The following is a 22,627-nucleotide window of genomic DNA, read 5'->3' as shown; positions in this document are numbered from 1 at the left end:
AGACGGCAGAAATTGACTGTTTCCCCGCTCCTGCAGAAATGCTTTCAGGAACTGGTCCCCATTCCAGACGAGAAGAACTATTTACTTTTTTGGGAGGCTGTCGCTCGCTTGATTTACATTCGAAAACCATATCTCCAAGATGCCAAGAGATCCATTGATCGGTTTGGTGGGAAAGGTCTTTTACTTCTCCCTTGAGTTCCTGTCTGGCCACTGCTGATTCCAGTGAGGGGCACATATAGCCGTCTAGCGGAAAGTCAACCACCCTCAACAGCTTGACTGACGCCTCCTCCAAAGTTGGTATGTTCTGCTGCTGTTGCGATCCTCAATTCCATGGTCCTTCGCTCAAGTTATACTCACTATTATGACTACTGTTTAGGAAACTTCCCGTGCGTTGACAAAACCCACCCACTGATTGCCATCCCATCACGCTGATTTGATCTCCCCCTTCTCCCGCAGATTCACCACCATCGATCCTCAGCGCGCGATCGGCTACCTGCAAATAGAATGCGCTTGCCGAAGACTGAACGTTTCCGATAAGTGCCGTCCGAACTATGGAGGCTGTGTGGAGGGCCGTCGTTCGGTGCCGATCGAGCTCCTGGACGTGGCTGGTCTGGTCCCGGGCGCGCATCAAGGCCGCGGCCTTGGAAATAAGTTTTTGGACGACTTGCGCCATGCTGATGCGTTGATTCATGTGGTGGATGTGAGCGGAACGACGGACGCAGAAGGTACAATTTCAAATTTCTGGGCGCATATTGGTGAAGAGGGCGAGCTGATTGGATATCTGCAGGCAAGGCCACACGTGGCTACGACCCCTCGCAAGACATTGAGTGGCTTCACTCCGAGATTGTGCGCTGGGTGCTTGGCAACCTGATGCAGAGATGGTACGGATGCGCACGGCAGTCCAGACTCGACCGGTGGTGCTGATTTTTGGAATTCAGGGGCTCGATCAAGAGAAGACATGTTGCGACTAGTGAGTTGACGGGATTAATCCAGTTTCAATCCAAAGCCTTCTGACGCTTTGATTAGAATCGACGGCTGTGGATACGTTACAGTCTCAGTTCTCCGGATATGGAAGTACATCCTCTATTGTTGGACGGTGTCTAGATAAACTGGCGCTCAAGGAACCCTTGGAGGAATGGTCCGACGAGACAGTCGAGAAGGTTGTCGAGACGTTCATCGACGAGAAGTTCCCTACCGTGTTCGCCTTGAACAAGATCGACCACCCCGATGCGGACAAGGTATGTCTCCTCCAGTTTCGGGCGGAAGTGTCTTGGAAATTAATTCTGCTTGATGGTAGAATATCAGCAAGATCGCCAAGATGCAAGACCCAAAGTCTATCGTTCTGTGTTCCGCTATATCGGAAGTATTCCTTCGCAGACTTGCGAAGCAGGGATACATCAAATACGTCGAAGGGAGTGAGTTTGTGGATATGCGAGAAGACCTGATCGACATGGGTGATCCGGATGGAGGCGGTCTCAAGGAGATGGATGAGAAGCTGAAGACGTATGGCTCCTGACTTTTTTCTCAGAAGCATAGCTAATAGGCAACTCCTAGGCGCGTCGAAAACTTGAAAGATATGGTTCTCTATCGATTCGGCTCTACTGGTGTTGTGCAGTGCCTCTCACGTGCTGCTGAACTTTTGGGGCTCGTACCCGTGTTCCCCGTCCGTAACATCCATACGTTCTCATCCGGAGCTGGTTCGGCAGTCTTCCGAGACTGTGTGCTCGTCAAGAAGTGAGCAGCCATTTGGACTTTGTGCATGGCAGCGCTAACAACCAGCAGGAACAGCACGGTGGGCGATGTCGCCCGCAAGGTCATGGGTGATGTACCCATCTCGTATATCGAAGGAGTCGGCGGAACCCGAGTTTCAGAGGACGAGATTGTCGAAGTGGGGAAGCACGATGTACGTGGCTTGGTGATTTCCTTACTGCGCAAGTGAGAACTAACGATGCATCTAGGTTCTTTCCTTTAAACCTGGCAGATAGATTTCTCTCCTGTCCAATCTATGTACAGTGAACATGATAATGAAATAAACCGAGACGATGCTACAATCATGAATAAAACGCGGGCGTTCGGAACCGCAATGAACCCGATTGGTACAATGGCTTCGTGAAGCCAGAAAATACCAGTCATTGGCTTTTAGTGTCCTCGCTAGAGAAATAGGTAGGCAAGTCAGCTATTGAATCCGAACCACACGTCCACAGAACCAAACCATTGGTGGCTGGCAGTCCGCAAAGCAAGGGATGTTTTGTGTTCACCATACCTGTCCTCTCTCATCGTTCATCCCGATGATCGGCTCGGGCGCCCGCGGATGCTCCTTCTTGGCCTTACGCTCGTGCTTCAACCCGCCGCGCTCGGTGGCCGCCCCCTGTTTGGAGCTGTCCGGCAGCCCGTGGCTAGCCTCGCGGTCCTCCTGACCCCGCCGCGAGGCGTCAGTCTCAACATCGGTAGTATCGCCCTTCTTAGTTCGGTTGACGGCGTGGTCCTCGGCCTTGGTGCCCTCCCATGAACTGTTCAGACGGATCTGCGCGGTGGTAGTACTGGTGCGGAAGGCAGCTTGCTGCAGGTGTTGCCGGGCGAGCCGACTCGGGAGTCTTGCGGTCGCGATGCGAGTGGACTTAGTGAACATGGACATGGTGGTGGTAGTTCTTTGCGTAGTCGTACGTATATTCTCTTGCAATTGGTGGGAATGAGATCGGTGCGGAGGTAAGGCAGAATATGGATTGAGAGATGGATTAAAGGAGTAGATGTATGCAAATGACATCAACGACCTGCTACGTCCCCGGGTACTTATATACCTACTTTCCTCTGTTCAATGCTGTTACCCCGGTTATTGGAGCTCTTGGCGCATGACGTCTCCATGCCGTAATGAGCTCGAGTATAGGGCTTAGGGCTCGGGGCGGTGGGGGTGTTTGGGGGCAAGGCTTATCGATAACGGGAAACCCAACGCAACATCAAATCATAACATCCATCCCTCGGCCTGTCATGTTAACTGGTGCTATGCACGAGTCACACTTGAAGAGATGAAGCGCGCTCATCTGCCCATCGAGACCTTGCCTGCGTGGGTCAAGCTCAATGGCATCGGAGTGCAGAGCGTTGTATTCTCCACCTTCCCTGCTACTGCTAGTTCTAATGGTGAGAATGTGGACAATACCAACAAAGGCTCGGCGATAGTCGCAACCGAAGACCGAGTGGGCGGGGAGTCCGCGCTCGGGGCGGTCGATACGGGGGTCTTGCTTACGGTCCCGGCGGATTTAATCCTGTCATACGAGACGGTGCATGGCTATGCGAAGTCGGATGGGCGGTTGAGGGAGGTGCTGGAGGCGGTGGGGGATTTCGGTCGGGTATGTATGCTTTTTTTTTCCATCTTTTTGCTTCACTCTAGGGCATGAGGTGGGGAAGATATGAGTTGAGCGTTTTGATTCTGTGTTCGGGAATTCTATGTATCCTGACGACAATTGCAGACCCCCCGCGGCGCGATCTTGATCTTCCTGCTCATGCAGATCACGCACTCGAGCCCGGACTTGACCGGCGAGGGCAGCCACTCAGTCGGGGTGTCGAGCCCCTGGACCGAGTACATAAAGTACATGCCGGCGGAGGTCCCGCTGCCGACGTTTTACTCGGATGCCGAGATGGAGTTGCTGCGCGGTACTTCGCTACGGTTGGCGGTGCATGCGAAGCTGGCGGCGCTGGAGAAGGAATTTGCGCGGTTGCGGGAGGCGACGCGGGGGATTGGGTGGTGTCGGAAGTTGTGGTGGGGCACTGGCGAGGGCGAGGGTGAGGGTGATGTTGATGATGATGCTCAACAAGAAGGGCAAGAAGACACGGCGGGCCGGGTGACGCTCGAGGACTGGAAGTACGTCGACGCGCTGTACCGCTCCCGCATGGTGGATCTGCCGACGAGCGGACATGCGATGGTCCCGTGCATTGATATGGCGAATCATAGCTCCGAGGAGACGGTTAAGGCGCTGTATGACGAGGATGCGGAGGGAAACGTTATGCTGCAGTTGCGGTATGGGAACGCCGTGCAGGCGGGCGAGGAGGTCACTATCTCGTGAGTTTCTCTCTCTCAAGGTGGGATATCTCGCTGGATGTGTCGCATTGGCTTACTGTGGGGAAAGGTACGGCGATGAGAAATCCGCCTCGGAGATGATCTTCTCCTATGGGTTCCTGGATCGAGATACCACCGACGCCAGGCAGATATTCCTCGACCTGGATATTCCGGATGACGATCCACTCAAGGTGGTCAAGAAGGCTTTCTGTAAGGTACCGCCGGGTATTCGGGTGTATACGTCCCCAGCAGCGGACCAGGTTGCTTGGGAAAGCTCGATCATTTGGTGGGCCTGTGTCAACGAGGAAGACGGGTTGGATTTCACGGTGTTGCAGACGACCGATGGCGGGCGCGAGCTGAAGGCTCTGTGGAAGGGGGTTGATGTGCGAGACTCGGACCATCTCAAGGAGCTGCTCATGGCGGATCCGCACTGGGATATCATCCAGCTTCGTGCCGTGGTGCTTATTCTGGAGAGGCTGGAGACGCAGGCTTGGGTGCTTCGGGAGACGGGGCTGATGGTCTCGGAGATTGATGAGAATGAGGACATGCGGGCAATGTTCCGCCCGGATGTATATGGTATGATCAAGCGGTTGAGGATGTTGGAAATGAAGTTGCTGGGGCGAGCGATTGAGGGCTTGGAGAAGCAGGTATGTCGCCTCCCCGGTATAGTAGTTATGGTGCGGTGCTAATACTGTTTGTTAGAGGGACGAGCTCATGGCGAGTCCGTCGGTCAGTCAGTATCTCGGTCAGCAGCAGTCTGCTGAGGTTGAAGAAGACTTTTCATGATGCAATTGTCATTGCCTATTGGACTACCTGGATCAAGATATACTAAAGCGTAAGCTGAGTAGAAGACTAGCAGAAGCTCATGCTATACTACTACTACTACTACTTAGTAATGTGTCACCGCGACTCGGCGCTCACGCAACCAATATATATATATATATATTGTCTAAGACTAGCACTAAAGTACAAGCTAATGTCCAGATACATACATCTTTGCTCATATCGCCAAAGCTCTATCTCATGCGTATCGATCACAACGCACTCTGACCAGTCTGGCAACTTCTTCTAACCACCCCTTCCCTAACAACAACAGCATACGCTCAGTACGGAATCTGCTTGTGGAACCACTCCATGATCAACTTGACCTGCGGCTTCGAAGCAATCGGGACATTGCCAAACCCATTGCCCAGCTCCATCACGACCTGGGTTCCATTCTTGCTGTTCGGGGTCCACACGGGCAAAGTGCCATTGCCCGTGTAGGAACCGCCCTTGTTAGGGTCCAGCGTCTTGGCGAAGTTCGCCCAGTAGGCGGACATTTTCTCCTGGATCTCCCAGTCCACGTCGGTGAATGGGTAGGTGTCGACATTCGCGTACAGGGCGTTCAACGCATACATGATCTCGGACTGGTGGAAGGCGCCCTGGTTCTGACCGGGCGGGGCGTGGGTCCAGTAGTAGGTGTAGAAGTCGGCGGAGGCGGCCTTGTACCAGTCCGTCGCATAGGCCCAGGAGCCGATGAGCGAGGCGTCGCGCGCGGCGGCGTTCCAGGAGCGGTCGGCGGTGGCCGCGGTGCCGTTGTCCGGGTACAGGCGGATGTACTCGTCGTACAGGTCGCCGTACTTCTGGCGCGTGTAGGTCTCGTACTGCGCGACGGTGTAGGAGGTGGTGGTGGCGGCGCCGGACTCGTCCTTGGTGTTGCCGGTGATGACGGGGACGTCGTTGGCGGGGCCGTTGATCAGGGTTTCCAGGTAGGTCGAGGGCAGGACGTAGCCGTCCAGCACGGGCTTGAAGATCAAGGGGTATCCGGCGGAGAGGGCGGTGATGGGGTCGATCCAGGTGCTGTTGACGCGGTCCTGCGAGCCCACCAGGAGATCCTCCATGGAGAGAGTGCGCATCTCCGCGATGCTGGAGGCATTGTGGAAGGTGGTGTAGTTGACGCCGTGGAAGAGGGCGGCGGACATGTTCACGTAGGAGGTGGCCAGCCCGGCCAGCAGCGGGTCATAGGGATAGCGGATGCCGGACTCGGAGATGCCCCCGTGGAAGTAACCGCTGAACAGGGGGCTGTTGACCGCGTGGTAGACCTGCGACGAGCCAAACGACTGGCCCGCCACCACGACCCGATCGGGGTCGCCCCCGAAGTTGGCGATGTTGCTGCGCACCCACTTCAGCACCTCCAGCTGGTCCAGCACTCCGTAATTGCCCGAGGTGTTGTGGCCTGTCAGCCGCAGGCCCTCCTCGTTGAGCTCCGGGTGCGCCAGATACCCAAACGCGTCGTCGCGCCGGTTGAAGGTGATCAGGATCACGTCCTTCAGCGCCATCCCGCCGCCGTACCACCACTCGTCGTCCGAGGTCTCGTCACTGCCCTGGTTCCACACCATGACGGGCAGCTTGTCACTGCTGCTGCCCGCGTTGGTCCACAGGTTCAGGCTGAGGCAGTCCTCGCTGATGGTGGTGGCGTCCTTGCTGGGGCACGCGGGGCCGAAGGCTGTCGCGTGCAGAGTCTCGTTCCACGGGGTGCGTGGCTGCGGGGGCTTCCAGCGGTTCTGGTAGCCCGTGTCGGCGGCGAAGGGGACGCCCAGGAAGGCGGTCACGTTGGACTCCGAGACGCCGAAGTACTTCTCCAGCGTCGACTGGTTGAAGTACTGGAAGCCCTGGACCGGACCGTAGGTGGTCTGGATGACTTCATCCCAGAGCTGGGCGTGGACCAGGGAGGCGCCCAGGGCCAGGGAGGCCAGACCCTTGGTGGCGAAGGAAGGCATGTCTTTCCGCTTGAGAGGGAAAGACTGGATAAGGAGGAGATGATGGTGATGGTGGGTGAAGAGTTAGAGGGTGGCAAACGGGAGAAAGGACGAGATTTATATCCTGCATCCCTGCCAGACGGGACTTGGATAGATTGCCTGCAGGCACGGGAAGTTTAGACCACCCGTTAGACGTCGTCGACTACCGAGGTGGTCTGATAAACCAGGAATATGCGTGTGGACGTGATTGGGAATAGTGCTTCATGCGTAGTCGCATGACGATCATTGCCGCAAGTTACTAGAAATGCAGCTCTAGAAAGCATGGTGCCTTGCGAAGACGAATCAGATATGCATCCACGGAGCGAAGAAGGGATGGACGATTAAACTGCCGTCACTGATGTCGTCATGTTCTTCACAAAGGTCCAGCAGGACCCCATATTTTATATTTCTGATTCTTCACGGATCAATCTACCGGGTCGAAAGATGATGTCAGTGATTGATAACCTTTTCGCTCTCCTTGAAGTAAATCTCAACAGCATGATCGGTTATCAAACTCCTCGTGAAATTGTTCAAGCTCGACGGACTGGGTAATAAACCGCACCCTCCGTAAGTAACTGGGCGCGGTCGATCGCCGTGTCTCACTCCGCGCAGGCCACGCGTATTGATGCAACGGATCAGGGAACAAAGTCGGAGGAATCGGAGGTTGGATGGGATCGCCCGGTCCGCTTACCGTCTGCAGGAACAAATGCCGCAATTCCCGCACAAGTGGCTCGGCGCTGAGACCTGTAAACGGTATCCCCGCACGAGATGCCCCGCTTGGGCGCAGTATCCCCGCAAACCCCGAGCTCGGACTCGCAAACTACCCCCGATTCGGGACTAGATGGCAACAATTGTGGCTTCAAGGGTCATAGGCCCGTGCCATGACAATTTCACCATCGGAACATGATGAGCTAGAAAGGATTGGACATGTCCGTAGAGAAAATGCGAGAAATAGCGACAAAGCCGGAGGGGGAAATCTTATGCAGGTATTTTCGAAACATCACTCGGAAATATTCCCGCCCTGACGGATGCCAAAATGAAGCTCAAATACGTGCATTAATTGAAGATCGTGCTGATGGCCGAGCAGAAAACGGGTGTATAGCAATAAGCAAATAACATTGAGTACTTAGTATCTAGACGTCTACGCTTTCAGAGTTGTGCCATAAGTATTAGCCGATGCAAAACAGGAAGTTGGTGGTGAAGCTGAGATTGAGTCCTCAGAACAATAATAAAATACTAGAACTGGGGTAGAACCAGAGCTTCTCCAATCTTTCTGGTCATCTGTCTCTATGAGCGATCAAGCGAGATTGTCGGTGCCATCGATAGTCAAATCCAAGTCATCTGGCCATGGGCTTAACCTTGATCAAGTGTCTCCGACACGCTACACCTTCATGCTTCTGGGAATCAGCCTGACCGGCAAAGGCGGTTTTTGCCATAAGAGAAAGCATTCCTGGTTCAGCCAGTCAGAATCCGGCTGTTCGAGCTCCATATCGAAATCGAAGACCATCCGGGCAAGGATAAGCCGCATCTCGACACTTGCTAGGCTAAACAAACCGAAAAAGAACCAGTTAGATCTGTCGGAAAGGGAGGGAAAAGAGTGTGGACTGACTTGCGTCCAATGCAGTTTCTGGGACCAAAACTGAAGGGCTGCATTGCCGTTTTGTTATCATTCGCAAAGCGAGGATCTCCAAGATGACGTTCCGGAATGAACTGTTCGGGATCGGTGAAATTGGCGGGAGAGTGGCTTGCAGCCAGATGAGAGATGGAGACAATGGTCTGAGGATATTGTTATTGACTGAAGCTCGTGTAGAGGACACTTGGGCTGTACTTACGCCTCCTGGTACCCAGTTTCCAGCTATCATGTCACCCTGTTCGTCAACAATCCGAGGGAGGCCGGGTCCGACGGGAGGATACACCCGCAGCGCCTCCGTGAGGACAGCAAGACAGTATTCGAGTTTATTGCAGGATTCCAGATTGATCTCACTCTCGTCTGTAAATGTTGATCTGATTTCATCTTGGAGTTTTGCAAGCACACGCGGGGTTTTCAGTAGCAAGTAGGTCACCCCAGAGAGTAATGTCGCGGTTGTTTCAGAGCCTGCAATGATAATGGTGCTTCCGTTGCTTACTAGCTCCCGAAAGCTGAATCCTTTCTCAGTATTCTCGTGTTTCAAGATGTTGCCAAAGAAATCCGGTCTGTCATTGGTCTTGCTTAGCCGGGCATGAACTTTCTCCGTCGTCATTGCGACATGTGTATTTCTTTCGGCAATGATGTGCTTTGGCGTGATCAGTTTCATAAGAGCCAGGGACCCAGGGAGGCGACGAGCCACATTTGCATATGCGGATGTTTTGACATGGCCCATGATAATCGACACCCATCGGTGGTAGTTGGAGTTCTTGAGGCAGTCGAAGGGCTCTCCAAAGGCCAGATCGCCAATAATGTCAAAGGTGGTGAAATTATACCAGTTAACTAAGTCAACGGCCACACCTTCTTCCGACTTCTCGCGCAACCGCTGCATCAGGAGATCAACATATGCTTTGATGATGGGCTCTTGGCCGCGCAGTGAGCTATCGGAGAATCCATGCGCCATCAAGCGGCGGAAGCGAGAGTGGTCAGTATCGTTAGAGACAATGATACTCGGGGCTCCTCCAGCGGTAGGTGAGTAGAATCGGTAATCTTTTTCCTTCTGGCCATGCCCCGGCCGAGTCCCATAGATGGCCTTCCAGGCCTCCCCGTCCGTGAACGAAAGCTCATTGGGAGCAATACGAACAACGTTGCCATATTGCTGATGCAGCTTTTTTATGGTCTGCGGAAACCGGCCCTCTATGGTCAGTCGCATATAGGGTATGCGCGTGGCTGCCATTGAAGTCGGCCCGGGATATCTGGCCAATGGGTGGAAGTAGACATTGTACAGGACAAGAGCCACTGTGTAGAGCAGAAGCTTTGGGAAGCAAAACCATGGGTTAGCTTGACTTGGTTTCATATGACCCGTACGATGTGCACTCACCGTTCCCAAGGTTCCTCCCAGCAAAACCCAACCGATGCTCGAGGGACTTTGAAGCCCTGGAAGGCCCTGAAAGCTGAACATTTGAATTGGATAATGGGCGAAGAATACTAGATCGAAAACTCAGCGGTCACTTGCTATTTGAACATACTTATATACCCTCTACACCTTCCAAATGAATTCCGTTTAGCCGGCCTGGTGAGTAAACCCATGTCCTCACACTGGACCGTTTTGATACATTGCACAGGACTAACGACAACGTCAAACATGCAGATCGGCGAGGCTAAAGTGCCATGTTGATTGACGGCAGTTGCAGGATCATTTGACAGGCCACAGATCCTCGAGACCATTGCGACCGCCTATGTGGAGCGCTGACTCGCCTTGCATTATTTCCTTATGCAAGATTCGGATGCATATCGGATATGTGTGGCCGCTGATTATGCAGCCGATTGGGTGCACAGAGCATGTATTGTGCTGCCATTCACCCGGGCTCTTTAGTGCGAAGTCGACTCCGTAGATGCTCCGATAGTGCTCATGCGTGTATGTCTCAATGATCGACGCAGAACCAACAGATAATGGAGATTGCATCGTTGCGGCACCGAGATATCATCTTGTGCACGCATAGTTTTGGACGGGTAAGACGGAAACTATATCCACCTTTGATTTTGGCTTGTATCTGGGCCCACGGGACTACCCGGAAATCCCGCAATGTTATGTATTATATACTTCAATATAACCAGACAAAAATGATGGGGCCCCCCGCCCGCTCCGCCACCCAGCCAAATATTCGCTCCGATAGAGATAAGCAATCCAAGATCCCCAAGCTTGGTATGTGATACATCTGCCCGATAATCGATCCTGTAATTGTTAAATCCGCCGGGAAGTGACCGAGTATACATTGATTTTGTGCAATACTATGAGCTGATCCGTAGCTGCAGGTCACGGCAACTGCGCCCTTCAGTCCCGATTGCGCTTGGGTATTATTTGTAAAGACTTTACTGATCTCAACCTTGACCATTGGCGCGTGTCCTATTCCCAATGCTCGGCAGCCGCGCTGGCTTTGGCACACAGCTGACGAAATACCTTTGATTGAACAGAGAAACTGATCGTCTGATTGAGAATATACTAAAGCTCTGAGCGGTCTCGTCGAAGAGTAATCATGTCCTTTCGTCCTCTGAACCAACAGAAAAGCGCCCGAGTCCACCATCTCTTACCCAGCCACTCCTTTCATTGCCTGTTCCATACCAGGTGACGTTGTCGAAGCAGAGAGTGCTGCGTCTTATTGGCGATACGCAGCAATATCTGCGAACACAGGACCAGAAGCCAGAATAATCGCCGCTCCTGGTTTGACTTGTCAGTCACAGGATCTCGCAATGGTAAAGACACGCAGCCCTAACAATTTTGTTGGTGGCCAGCGCACGGACGCCGGTCCTCGCTTCCGACATGTGGAATGCACACCTCAGGCTACAATCCTGCCATCGATACTCGGACTGCGCGAAATAGCACCAAAACATAGAAATGGGAAGATGAAAGTAAATGCTAATGAGAACGACATTGACAGCTGCTATCTAAAAATGTACACTGTGGGGAGGCATATCCTCGAAGTCTGTTCTCCATTCGTCATAAAGTAACCCTGCAAAAAACGAGAGCAAGCTAATAGACATATCGAAAGTTCGGGTTCTCTCGATCAGTAAGGTCCTGGAGCGCCAACTCGTGGGAAACATGGCCACCCTCCTGCTCTTCGGATCTGTTACGACGCGTCAGAATCAACCGTGTCAGCAGCGTCAAGGCGATGAAAACAGCGTAGACCACAATATGTGCCAGAAACCCGTGCAGGTATCGCGGAGCATCGGATGCTGGAAGATCTGCGGCGCGATTAAGTTCCCGACGGCCCAGCCGATGAACAGGAGCGTCATCGTGAGACTTTTCTTGGTCTGGCCGGCGGTGTTTCGGGTGACCAGAGAGATGATCATATTGCCCTCGGCGAGGAAGAACTGCGTGCAGTAGAAGGCGATGAGCATGCCACCGGCGTTTGAAGCCGTCGGGGTGACGACGAGGATGACGATGGTTCCCACGATGGCGGGGATAGACCAGAGCTAAATTGCTGGATTAGTCTGTGGATGGCTTATGCGAGAGAGAAGGGAGCCAATGTGCAGGGTCGGGTTGTGAGACGTACAATCATTATCAAACATGTCTGTTGGAAGCGTTGCGAGTACCACGCGGACCCCACCATGACGATGATAGTCCAGGAGCCCTGGGCAATATTCAGAAGCTGAGTCTGCAGCAGCGAGAAACCAAACTCTCCAATGATCAGGTTGAAGAGTACCCCTAGGCCACCAATGATCAGGTTGGCAACGAGGATAAGCATCACACAGCACCAGACCACGGGATCCTGGATCTTTTCCAAAGCTTGGTACTTTTTGAATGTCCGATTCTCGATCCCCGTCTCGTTGTGCCGTACGCGCTCGACCATCAATCGTTTGTCCTCTTCGCTGTAGCACTTTGGCGGAGAGAGGGCTGTCTGGCTGGAAACCCCCTATGAAGAATGACCAGACGCATGTCGCGCATCTGAGGGCCAAAAAGAGCAATTGCCAATTTTTGATCACCCCACTGACGTAATGGGATGTGCCATAAGCGAGAAGACCACCGATCTGATTGTGAGGGGTTCCTGAGGATGTAGGGCTCAATGCATCAGGAGGGGGTCAATACCATTAATTGCACTCCGGTCATGCACTACCAGATCGAATTCAACAATGATTGCCCTTCTCGCTTATACCACATGGCTGTACTTCAAGGGGGGGTCAGCAAGATGGAAGCACGAACATGAGCATCATTGCGGGCTGAATACAGCTCTCGGAAACCCCAACAAGAACCGCACCGCCATCAGGGATCCGAACCGTGTCGATGCGGCCGAACATGCCACGACCGCGCCCCAGATAAACACATTGATGGAGAGCGTCTTTGCGACTGGGAACTTCTGTAGCAGCAGGTTCTGGGGGTATTCGCCCACCAGAATTCCGACGTACAGAATGGTTCCCAGTAACGAGTACTACAGTTAGGCAATCAACAGTCAGTGACACATTTCTCATCTCAGAGAAGCGCAATACAGGGACAAGGGTACCTACTGTCCGACCAGGTGTGCATCGTCCTTGATACCCATGATGGAGGCATAGTTGAGAATGCCTTTGTCGAGGGACTGGAAGAAATAGGTGACAATCTGGATGACCAGAATACGGCGAGTGATCATCCAAAATTGTCGCTTATCGGCCGCTGCATCTATTTCGATACCTGGAGCAGCTGCATAGGGATCTATTTTCTCGATTGATTCGAGGTGGTCAACTGCTGTTGTGTCTGTACCGGAGACCTTAAGCGCCATGGTGTGGCCCCGGGGAGAGTGGGTTTGTGGGACCAAGGTAATAGAGTTGTTTCAGCATGAGCGGAGCAATTGGAAACTACCCAGGGATTGAATCTGAGCGCCAAATCGATGAGATGTTCTGTGGCCATAAGGCAATTCGGTAGAGAGGCTGGGAGGAATTGGCGGGAATGAAGCAAGCCCTGACGGAGTCACTCCGGACATTCGCCCGACGCTAAACTTCATTCCATCTGGGCCGAAGAACTGCCATGGCGGACTAATGCCCAGCCTGTCGCCCGAAGACAATATTGTATACTGATGCAGCTGCAACGGAGGTCCTAGTAGGCGAGAAATTCTTGAACTGTTATATCGGAGGTGTGGTGAGGACCATTCGCTTTGTGCCAGACTCATCACTCCTTGACACGAAAACCTCCTTGACCTGGATCTACCACAATTGAGTTGTTTCCCGGGTTGCGGGATGGGACTCGAGGGGCATCGGGTCAGTAGTTGTGGGAACGTGTTGGGTTCAATTACAGGTAGCACTCGGGGAACAATTACATGGTTCTTCCCAAAGACTGTGCTCTGTCAATTTCTGAGGCAGGATGAGCCGGGGTATAGCCCCGGTGACATGAAAGCGGAACCCAGCAAGCGCCTTCAGGTCACGAGAGCCAAACATAGTCATGCAACGTCAAGGACCACTCATGTAAAAAAGCGCAGAGCATATTACCCCACAGGGCATGGCATGCATCTCTTCCCCGCACGTACTTTTTCAAGGTTGTCATGCTATTGCCATTGCTGGCATTGGGGTGCTCTGCTGGTCTGGAGCCCTAAATTGCACCAATAAAGCCAGCGACAAGCCGTAGATCGGCGGGGGAATGGCCGGAGGCCCTCCCGGACCGAAAGATTGCCCGGCACGGCTATGGCTGCAAAGTGGTTCACTAGTCGTCACTAGTAGAGCTTCTTCTTCTCGTCGCTTGACCTACATATACCCCCTCAACCGGTCAATAGTTGATCAGCCATTTCTCCATGGCATTCACAAAAGGTGCATCAGCAGTTCGATCGAAGCTTGACCACCCGTCGTCGAAGAGTATGTATTCATAGCCCGCGTCTTTGAGTCCGAGCGAATCAGAGAGCTGTATTACCTCCTGAACAATAGTGTAAATGACTGTCGCTCTGAATACATTTCATGAGTTCCAGCCCATCTACGGTTTTTGCGCCAAAATTTTGTCTCCCAACACGACGTGGGCAAAGAGGAGAATCGCCCCTGCGAGCAAGAAGAGTTAAGGGAGCCGTGCTTTGAGACCCATGAAGATGCGGGGGAGTGTAAGTTATCGCCAAAATCAATCAGGAAAGCAGCGCCGAGGACAAATATATGTATCGCAACTTTGAGAGCTTCGCTTTTCGTATCCAATGCTGGCTAAGCGCGCAATTCCCGGACATTGCCCGGGCTCTCCGCCGTTGCCAGTATAATATTTCTGATTGCACTGCGGAGACGCTCCGAAAATTCTCGCGGTCTAATTGATGCAAAAACATCCGCGGAACCTCGGGAATCCCCTGCTGTAGGGGTGTATACTTATTCATCTCCACCTCCGTCGAGGGTTTGTAATGGTAAATGCGTCTCTCTGAATATCTTCGCCCTTGACCGAACACTTTGAACGCCCCAATTTTCCTAATATGAGATCGCCAATCTCTGCTTTGATGGCAATTCTGTGACTGAGCAGTCTAAGCATAGCCACGGCAGACCCGCTAAGCTACCGAAACATCATCGGATAGGTGACGCCTGGGTTTTCAACGTGACGATGGCACTGGATTTTGTCAGATCGCGATCGGACCTGAGTACTCTGGCTGGTGTGATCGGGGAAGTTGGAGGATTTACTCAAGCGTTCGACACGGACCCCGCCTGGAAATTCACTTTTTTTGCACCGAACAACGATGCATTTGAGAACACTTGCACGTACTATGACACTTTCGCAGCAACCCCGTATGTTCAATTTGAGCTTCTGAAAGGGGGACTGCCGTGCTGATATTGAGTAGGAAAGGGAAGTGGTGGTTGGGAAACACTATCCTACACCACTACGTGCCGAACTCTGAGCTCACATCGTCCAGTTTCAATGAGACGTTGCAGCAATTTCAGGTGAAATAGGGCAGTCCTTCCACAATTCACCGTAAGCTAAGATCAAGGCTAGACCGCGATGTATCTCTACGTGGGCTCTCAGGTAGTGGATGGAACCGTTGTTCTCAAACAAGTGGCCAAAGTGGTCGAATCAGATCTTCCAGTTACCAGTGTACGAACCCTTCTCCCCAGACTGCTAGACTTGAGCGATACTCAAATCTCAGCCGCCACTCAATACAGGGCGTACTACACATCGTCGACCATCTGCTGGACCCATCAGCACAGATTTTCATGGCTGATACGCCCCGGGTCTCACAAACGTTCATCGCGGGCAGCTGTTCGCATCCCAGTTTCTCCTATTGCTGATTTCCACTGGAATTTAATAGCAACTTGAGAGGGTAGATACTCTCTTCATTCGCGTTGTATCACTTCTGAGGGTGGATATACCCAGAGCAAGAAAACAGACCCTACCCCTCCCAGGGTTGTGGCCTTCCCGCCCGCAGACTCGTTCAGCCAACCCCTAGTCCTTTCTCCTACAAAAAGTCTGTTAATTGTATAATTATTTCTCCCATAACTACGTGATTTTGCTGGTAGATTTTCTTTTTGCCGAGTGGCCGCAAAGGTCTTCCGGCGCAAGAGTCACTGCGGTAGCTGCAAATACACTGTGCCACCCAACCATCCCAGCAACCTTGCGAACCATCATAATCCAATCATGGAGCTTCACAGCCACACCAGCGCGTAAATGATTGGAAAGGAAGGATTTTGCTACCCAAGCCTCAAGGTGCCTTATCATGTCATGATCTCGGGGATTGACTGCGCAACAAGGCGGACAATCTCGCATTGATCGTACGAGGGTCTTGCTTATAATTGCCAGTCCGATCCCTCCCACTAATTCCTTTTGTATCTAGTATTCTTGTTCATTCGTCTCAACATATCGTGACATAATCGTCAATACCAAAGACGCATATTATTCCAAACTGAAGTAAGATGGTCGGTAGCGCCAGCAACAGCGTGAAAATCTGCCATGAGTTCGCGAAGCGTGGATCTTGTCGCTTCCACCCCTGCAAATACGCCCATGTCCGGCGAAACGAGAACAAGGCCCGGGATTCGACCAAGAGCACCAACCATCGAACTCATAGTCGTGATGATCTCAATGAGCTAGCGATCTGGAAGCGACAAGTCGGCAGTCATCAACATAATCGCCCACTGGGCGGCCAGCTGGGTCCCATGTTCGCCAAGGCCAGAGAGCTCATCGAGGTCGACGAAAGCACACTCCAGGAGGTGATTCAATGCCTCTCCAAAGAGAGCGGGCTGAGACGAATTCAGGAACTGGTGCAGCGTGACTTCGATGCTATCCCGCCATCTGCGAAACGTGATCTATTTGTCAAGCAGATGCTGCCCTTCATGGAGATCATCACGCATCCCAACGTCCTCGCCTCTCTGGTGATGGAGCAGGCCGTGGGCACTATATACAATTGTCTCTACGGGGTTGGTGGGCGTCGGGGCGAACCTTTTCTGGGGTTTCTGGCGGGCGCTATACGGCAGGAGATTGAGGTTGAGGGCAGAGCAGCAACCGCATACCTCGAGCAGTCTCTCCTCGTTTTCTGGAAGATAGTCGAGCTGAACTCGACGGCATTCGTTCAAGAACCTTTGAAGATCGTGGCTCAACGATTCGCAGACCTGTTTCTCATTCTTCAGGCCTTGGACGGCTCGGACGCCATTCATCAGTCGCGGGATTACCTGGACAAGCTGCAGCATCGGCTTGATATCGGGCTTTCTCTGCCAGCCGTAACAAAGACCGCGAAGCAACATGTTGATCATCAGCCCGTGGCATTTGTGACGCAGAGAGACCCGCCTGGCGGACGCCACGACAATGACGACGCCGATATTTGCAAGATCAAAGTCATGCCGACTTTCCAGGAGATTTTGTCTCCGCGCTCTGAGTATCTCCCTCTCAAGGATCCGCGCCAGTGGCATTTAGGTGGACTCGCCGGACTCTTGGACAGGAATTTCCGACTATTGCGCGAAGATACGGTCGGCCAGCTCAGAGACGCAATACATGCAGAGATGCAACCGGACGATGGCAGGCAACGGTCGCGCCAGAAAGGCGCAACCAGGACGCACGTCTACAGACAGGTCGTGGTGCAAGCGTTGGACTTTCATCGGTTCGATGGATTACAGTTCCTCGTGCACTTTTCTCAGCCGCCAAATGTCCGCGGGGCAGCGAAGAAGAGATTACAGGAATGGTGGCAGCTGTCGAAACGGTTACAACCAGATGCACTGGTGTGTCTCATTGATTCCCGTGGGGCTGCCATATTTTGCACGGTCGCTGCCCCTGATCGTCCAAGGCTGAGATCCGATGTCTCGCAGAAGCAGCAGGAGAGGCTGGCTGGTTCATTCTCAGATAATCCTCATGTGGCGTCTGTGCTTTTGAAGTTGGTTGAGTCTGGCGAGAGCAGCTGGCAGTACATCCTCGACTGCCATGCGTCGCGGCAGAATCCGTCCTCTATTTCGCTCGTGGAGTTCCCCGGTATTCTTTTGCCGTCATTCCAGCCCACGCTTCTTGCTCTGCAGAAGATGCAAAAAGCTGGCGATGTCCCCATGGCGGAGTTCCTCGCGCCCCAGGATAGGAGCACCTTGTCAATCTTGACTGAGGTGCCCCCGCCTGTCTATGCGGCCTCGCAAAACTTCAGCTTCGACCTGAAATGTCTCATGAAGGACCATTCCAGCCTGCAGCTGCACAGCTCTCGGTCATTTGACCTCAAAAAGCTTCAAGAGGGCTCCACACTCGATGATGCCCAGGCTTTGGCGCTGGCTAGCACTCTTCAGCGTAAGATTGGACTGATTCAAGGCCCGCCGGGGACTGGCAAGAGCTTCACGGGCGTCGCATTGATAAAGGTACTGTTGGCCAACAAAGCGAAAGTCAAAACGCGGCTTGGACCGATTATATGCGTGTGCTACACCAATCACGCCCTTGACCAGCTCCTGGAGGACCTGCTCGATAACGGAATCACTTCGCAGATCATCAGAATCGGCTCGCAATCCAAATCCGAGCGCCTGCAACCACTGAATCTTCGTAATGTGGTCCGTGGCGTCGAAAAAACACGCATGGAGAAAAAGGAGCAATGGCATCTACATACGGCGCTTGACGATCATGAAGATGAATTCCGCAAGCTCGGGTTGAACGCGATTGGCTTAGATCATGGTTTGAAGTCGTACCTCAAACAGCACCAACCATACCATTATGCCCAACTATTTGCCGAGGACGCAGATGGTTTCCAGAGGCAGACAAGGGGGAAGCCCGCTCGCACTATCCAGTCGTGGCTAAAGGCTGGCACGCATAGCAAAGCGCAGCCCACCGCCATTCCGGAGCTCGCCAAGGTTCACGTCGATGCAATGACGGCGGCGGAACGCAGAGCTCTCCACGCTCACTGGAGCAATGACTACAGACAGAAAACCCATCTGCGGGTGCAAGCAGCCTTGCATGATCATCTAGAGACCAAAGCTTCCTGGGACAGAATCCGAGACGAGATCGACTTACGATGTCTCCGAGCCGCAGACGTGATTGGAGTGACTTCAACCGGCCTGGCTCGAAACCTCAAGATGCTCCGTAGACTGCGATCGAAGGTGCTTGTATGCGAAGAAGCTGGGGAGATGTTGGAAGCGCACTTGCTCACCTCGCTCCTGCCGTCTCTCGAACAGATAATACTCATCGGCGACCATCAACAGCTCCGCCCCCAGATACAAAACTACGATCTATCCCGAGAGAGCACAGCGGGCGCCCAATACGCGTTGGATAGGTCACTCTTTGAGCGCCTAGTGGATCCAGATGATGCGGTCGGCGTCCAGATCCCGTTTTGCACCTTGGAAACGCAGCGGAGGATGCATCCATCGATTTCCCAACTCATCCGCGACACGCTGTATCCACGCCTGCAAGATGCGCCATCCGTGTCGACATATCCGGAGGTTGTAGGAGTCCGCAAGCGGCTTTTCTGGCTTGATCACCGCATCCCAGAAGGCCATGCCTCTGGTGAAGACGCGCTGGCAACATCTCATTGGAACGACCACGAGATTCAACTGACAGTTGCATTGGTAAATCACCTTCTTCGGCAGGGAACGTACCAAAGTGGTGATATTGCGGTTCTCACTCCGTACCTTGGCCAGCTGCATCGGATGCGTCGGAAGCTCAGCCAGTCCTTCACTATCACGGTGGGTGAGCGAGACCAGGACGACCTGGACAACGCTGGCTTCATCGGAGGTGAGGGAGAGGCAGCCTCTTCGGATACGACAACCGTTGCCCGATCAACGCTGCTTCATGCTCTGAGGGTTGCCACAATTGACAATTTCCAGGGCGAGGAAGCGAAAGTGGTGGTGATTTCTCTGGTCCGAAGCAACAACCAGAATCGATGCGGTTTCCTCCGTACACCAAACCGAATCAACGTGCTTCTCTCCCGTGCTAAACACGGCATGTATATCATTGGCAATTCGGCAACTTCCAGGGGGGTGACCATGTGGGCGAAGGTGATTGGCATGCTGGAGAGGGATGGCAATATTGGGAATACGCTGGACCTGATATGCCCCCGACACCCAGACACTCCTATTGCCGTTTCAGAACCGGAGCATTTTGTCCAATATTCACCCGAGGGAGGCTGCAGTCTGCAGTGTGGCAAACGTCTTCAGTGCGGCCATCCGTGCAAGCAAAAATGCCATTCAGAGGTCCTCCACGCCGCGGTTTATTGCCCGGATCAGTGCAAGCGTCCGCAGGAAGGGTGCGCGCATCCTTGCCCGAAGCCTTGCGGAGACCCCTGCCCTAAGAAATGCACCGTAAACATTTCCGACCCACATCGCCGTCTCCCATGCGGACATCTAATGACGAATCTCCCTTGTTGGCAAGCGCAAGATCTGAGCCTAGTGAAATGTCCAGCCTTGGTTGACCGCGAGATTCCCCACTGCCATCACACCACCCGATTAGCATGCCACATCGACATTTCTAGCGCGGACTATCAATGCAGGCACCAATGTCGGAAAGTGTTGCCATGTGGCCATTACTGCAAACGGCAGTGTCTCTTGTGTCTGAATCGCACCGCCGAGGAACCCAAGTTTGACCATGACAAATGCACGCAGATCTGCGGACGCCTATATTCCACGTGCGCGCATGCTTGTACTGCTGAATGTCATGGGGAGACTCCCTGTCCGCCATGCACGTCGCCTTGCGATGTCCAGTGCGGCCATTCCCGATGTCCGTGCAAATGCTCGGAACCGTGTGCTCCATGTGCGGTTTCCGAATGCCTGTCGTCATGTCCGCATAGCTCATGCTCGATGCCCTGCGCCGCGCCCTGCGATCATATTCCATGTTCTCTGCGCTGCGAGAAAGTTCTCTCGTGTGGCCACCAGTGCCCGTCTGTCTGCGGGGAACCATGCCCTCCGAGCGACTTTTGCCAGACGTGTGGATCGGACCGCATCAAAGAGACCACGGTGGACTTTATCATGGGAGAGCAATACAGTGAAATCGATTTGGCCGCAAACCCTTGCATCTTCCCTCCGTGTGGGCATTTTTTGACCATCGAAAGCATGGATGCGCAGATGGATATCAAGAAGCACTATATTGTGGACGACAATGGGCGACCCGTTGCGCTTGCTTCGTCTTCCCAGCCGTTCTCAATTGACGATATCCGCACATGCGCGATCTGTCGGGGTTCATTGCGCCAGGTGGCCCGTTACGGCAGACTGGTGAGACGAGCATTGTTGGATGAGGCGACAAAGAAATTCATACTGTATTTGAACCAGGACTATGTTCCCATGGCGCAGAGCCTGCCGGGGTGCATATCGAGGTTGCAAGGCTATGAGTCACGAGCGCCGGCGAAAGGAACCGCAAAACAAGTCTTCTGCGCTGATATCCAGATTCGACTCGAGGGCCCTCCGGAGCATCAGGCGACATTGATGAGAAAACATGTGGCCAAGTATGACAAGGAACGGTGGAAGGAGCTCATCGCTCTGCGGGACAAGATCAATAACTATAAAAGTCGGGTGCACCTGCAGGAGCAGCCGTTCGTCAGGGTCCGCAACATGGTCGAAGATGCACGTCGACGCAAAAAGAGCCCCGGGCAATTCGACTTTGACGCCAATGTGCTGCAGACGAAGGGCTACCTCCAAGCAGCAGCCCTCTTGCTGCGCCTCGACGCAGCCCTCCTTGCGGACTTTCTCTCCTTATGCAAACAGGGACGACATGCTGGCCTGTCTGTCAACTTGGCGGGGTACAGGAAAGAGAGTGATCACCTTATCGCCAACGCAGCGGCTTCCTCGCGTATCTTGCAGCAGGTGGAGGGGAACCTCTTCCGGGCCCAGTTCTGTGCACTCGAGCTGCAGACCTTGGCTGATCCAGGCGGAGCAGCAGAAGATCTCCGGCAAGAGGGTACGGCAGCGATTGACGAGGCCGAGAGGCTCTGCCAGCTCCACGCTGGGCAGACCCGCGGCTTGCTAGAAGAAATTGAAGGCACAAGGGCAATGCTTCGCGGCTCGACGTTCTATGCCCCAGTGACGAACGAGGAGCGCATGGCAGTGTTGGCTGCCATGGCAAAGGAGTTCCGGGGCACTGGCCACTGGTACTATTGCGAAAACGGGCATCCCTTCACGATCGGGGAGTGCGGAGGTGCGATGCAGCTGTCTCGGTGTCCGGAGTGCGGCGCGGCTGTTGGTGGCCAACACCATCAAACAACCGCCGGTGTCACCCGTGCCAGTGACCTGGAGAATGATTTGCGGGAAATGCATCTATAGTTTGGCGCGAAATCGAGGGGCAATGGAGGTTTCAGGATGCTGTTTGAGAAAGTGAAGACTTTGGGCTCGAACAAACCCAGAGACACTCAAAAAAAAAAAAAAAAAAAAAAAAAAAAAAAAAAAAAAGAAAATAGTTCTTCGGGTGTAGCAAAGAAACAACTATAGGAGTATACATGAGAATTATCTATGATGACTTACTTATTTTATTCTAATTATCTATATATTGAATTATTTTATCTAACTTATCTATACTACTCTATATGTCAGTGTTACTTATTCACAAGGAGTAACTAGACAATCTTAAAATGAGTAGAAAGGGAGCCTATTTTTTATGTACTATGGTTGTATATTGGTACTTAATAATAGTAAATGAAAAATATAACCATTTCAAAACTAGAATTGTACTCTACAGACATGCGCTAATCTTGATATTGAAAATTGTTCCCGTAATATACCATGGAGCTTTGTCAAACGAAGCCAAGCTACCTACTTCAACCGCCAAAACAACATTGACTCCTCTTCAAAAAACAAAATGGCGAACCTGGAACATATAATCTA

The 22,627-nt window shown here is 52.9% G+C and overlaps 8 protein-coding genes across 8 annotated transcripts; 4 read left to right on the top strand and 4 right to left on the bottom strand.

The window, feature by feature from the left end:
- The first annotated feature begins 66 nt into the window (after positions 1-66).
- Positions 67-2,378, top strand: BP01DRAFT_355437 (Ygr210 GTPase family protein). The gene is made up of 11 exons (XM_025574687.1): positions 67-175; positions 240-297; positions 377-386; positions 457-725; positions 788-881; positions 939-970; positions 1,027-1,238; positions 1,298-1,503; positions 1,555-1,734; positions 1,783-1,903; positions 1,959-2,378. Exons 1-11 carry the CDS (start codon positions 140-142, stop codon positions 1,983-1,985), a joined length of 1,245 nt encoding a protein of 414 aa, XP_025432388.1. The 5' UTR covers positions 67-139; the 3' UTR covers positions 1,986-2,378.
- BP01DRAFT_355436 (uncharacterized protein) lies at positions 1,963-2,710 on the bottom strand. Its single transcript, XM_025574686.1, has 2 exons — positions 2,264-2,710; positions 1,963-2,151 (listed from the first exon to the last, which is right to left on the bottom strand). The coding sequence occupies exons 1-2, from the start codon at positions 2,633-2,635 to the stop codon at positions 2,140-2,142; spliced, it is 384 nt and encodes a 127-aa protein (XP_025432387.1). The 5' UTR covers positions 2,636-2,710; the 3' UTR covers positions 1,963-2,139.
- Positions 2,711-2,954: 244 nt separating this feature from the next.
- On the top strand, positions 2,955-4,914 carry BP01DRAFT_316258 (SET domain-containing protein). Its single transcript, XM_025572579.1, has 4 exons — positions 2,955-3,344; positions 3,465-4,054; positions 4,122-4,698; positions 4,754-4,914. The coding sequence occupies exons 1-4, from the start codon at positions 3,024-3,026 to the stop codon at positions 4,835-4,837; spliced, it is 1,572 nt and encodes a 523-aa protein (XP_025432386.1). The 5' UTR covers positions 2,955-3,023; the 3' UTR covers positions 4,838-4,914.
- A 240-nt stretch (positions 4,915-5,154) lies between these two features.
- On the bottom strand, positions 5,155-6,839 carry BP01DRAFT_337679 (carboxylesterase/lipase family protein; the record flags this gene model as incomplete). Its single annotated transcript, XM_025573293.1, has 1 exon — positions 5,155-6,839. The coding sequence occupies exon 1, from the start codon at positions 6,808-6,810 to the stop codon at positions 5,155-5,157; it is 1,656 nt and encodes a 551-aa protein (XP_025432385.1). The 5' UTR covers positions 6,811-6,839.
- A 1,132-nt stretch (positions 6,840-7,971) lies between these two features.
- On the bottom strand, positions 7,972-10,129 carry BP01DRAFT_337677 (cytochrome P450). The gene is made up of 4 exons (XM_025573292.1): positions 9,834-10,129; positions 8,661-9,767; positions 8,438-8,604; positions 7,972-8,372 (listed from the first exon to the last, which is right to left on the bottom strand). The coding sequence occupies exons 1-4, from the start codon at positions 9,912-9,914 to the stop codon at positions 8,210-8,212; spliced, it is 1,518 nt and encodes a 505-aa protein (XP_025432384.1). The 5' UTR covers positions 9,915-10,129; the 3' UTR covers positions 7,972-8,209.
- Positions 10,130-11,483: 1,354 nt separating this feature from the next.
- BP01DRAFT_372869 (putative MFS transporter) lies at positions 11,484-13,206 on the bottom strand (the record flags this gene model as incomplete). The annotated part of the gene is made up of 7 exons (XM_025576760.1): positions 11,484-11,695; positions 11,755-11,926; positions 12,007-12,294; positions 12,332-12,512; positions 12,568-12,618; positions 12,692-12,879; positions 12,964-13,206. 7 exons carry the CDS (start codon positions 13,204-13,206, stop codon positions 11,484-11,486), a joined length of 1,335 nt encoding a protein of 444 aa, XP_025432383.1.
- Positions 13,207-14,675: 1,469 nt separating this feature from the next.
- Positions 14,676-15,661, top strand: BP01DRAFT_390682 (uncharacterized protein; the record flags this gene model as incomplete). The annotated part of the gene is made up of 4 exons (XM_025578022.1): positions 14,676-15,163; positions 15,217-15,316; positions 15,369-15,467; positions 15,536-15,661. The coding sequence occupies exons 1-4, from the start codon at positions 14,982-14,984 to the stop codon at positions 15,659-15,661; spliced, it is 507 nt and encodes a 168-aa protein (XP_025432382.1). The 5' UTR covers positions 14,676-14,981.
- Positions 15,662-16,007: 346 nt separating this feature from the next.
- Positions 16,008-22,134, top strand: BP01DRAFT_396826 (putative NF-X1 finger and helicase domain protein; the record flags this gene model as incomplete). The annotated part of the gene is made up of 2 exons (XM_025578488.1): positions 16,008-16,033; positions 16,306-22,134. 2 exons carry the CDS (start codon positions 16,008-16,010, stop codon positions 22,067-22,069), a joined length of 5,790 nt encoding a protein of 1,929 aa, XP_025432381.1. The 3' UTR covers positions 22,070-22,134.
- Positions 22,135-22,627: the final 493 nt, after the last annotated feature.

This window comes from Aspergillus saccharolyticus (assembly GCF_003184585.1).
Source record: "Aspergillus saccharolyticus JOP 1030-1 unplaced genomic scaffold BP01scaffold_10, whole genome shotgun sequence".
Classification (NCBI taxonomy): domain Eukaryota; kingdom Fungi; phylum Ascomycota; class Eurotiomycetes; order Eurotiales; family Aspergillaceae; genus Aspergillus; species Aspergillus saccharolyticus.
Note: the sequence above shows the minus strand (reverse complement) of the source record. Positions and strands in the feature narration are given on the sequence as shown.

Excerpts from the sequence above, each read along its gene's own strand:
- BP01DRAFT_355437 (XM_025574687.1), top strand. The coding sequence starts at position 140 with ATGCCAAGAGATCCATTGATCGGTTTGGTGGGAAAG. Across the intron at positions 176-239 it reads TGATCGGTTTGGTGGGAAAG|CCGTCTAGCGGAAAGTCAAC; the intron begins GTCTTTTACTTC and ends GGGCACATATAG. Across the intron at positions 971-1,026 it reads GAGAAGACATGTTGCGACTA|AATCGACGGCTGTGGATACG; the intron begins GTGAGTTGACGG and ends CGCTTTGATTAG.
- BP01DRAFT_355436 (XM_025574686.1), bottom strand. The coding sequence starts at position 2,635 with ATGTCCATGTTCACTAAGTCCACTCGCATCGCGACCGCAAGACTCCCG.
- BP01DRAFT_337677 (XM_025573292.1), bottom strand. The coding sequence starts at position 9,914 with ATGTTCAGCTTTCAGGGCCTTCCAGGGCTTCAAAGTCCCTCGAGCATC. Across the intron at positions 9,768-9,833 it reads TGGGAGGAACCTTGGGAACG|CTTCTGCTCTACACAGTGGC; the intron begins GTGAGTGCACAT and ends TGCTTCCCAAAG. Across the intron at positions 8,373-8,437 it reads AGAAACTGCATTGGACGCAA|CCTAGCAAGTGTCGAGATGC; the intron begins GTCAGTCCACAC and ends CGGTTTGTTTAG.
- BP01DRAFT_316258 (XM_025572579.1), top strand. The coding sequence starts at position 3,024 with ATGAAGCGCGCTCATCTGCCCATCGAGACCTTGCCTGCGTGGGTCAAG. Across the intron at positions 3,345-3,464 it reads CGGTGGGGGATTTCGGTCGG|ACCCCCCGCGGCGCGATCTT; the intron begins GTATGTATGCTT and ends CGACAATTGCAG. Across the intron at positions 4,699-4,753 it reads TTGAGGGCTTGGAGAAGCAG|AGGGACGAGCTCATGGCGAG; the intron begins GTATGTCGCCTC and ends ACTGTTTGTTAG.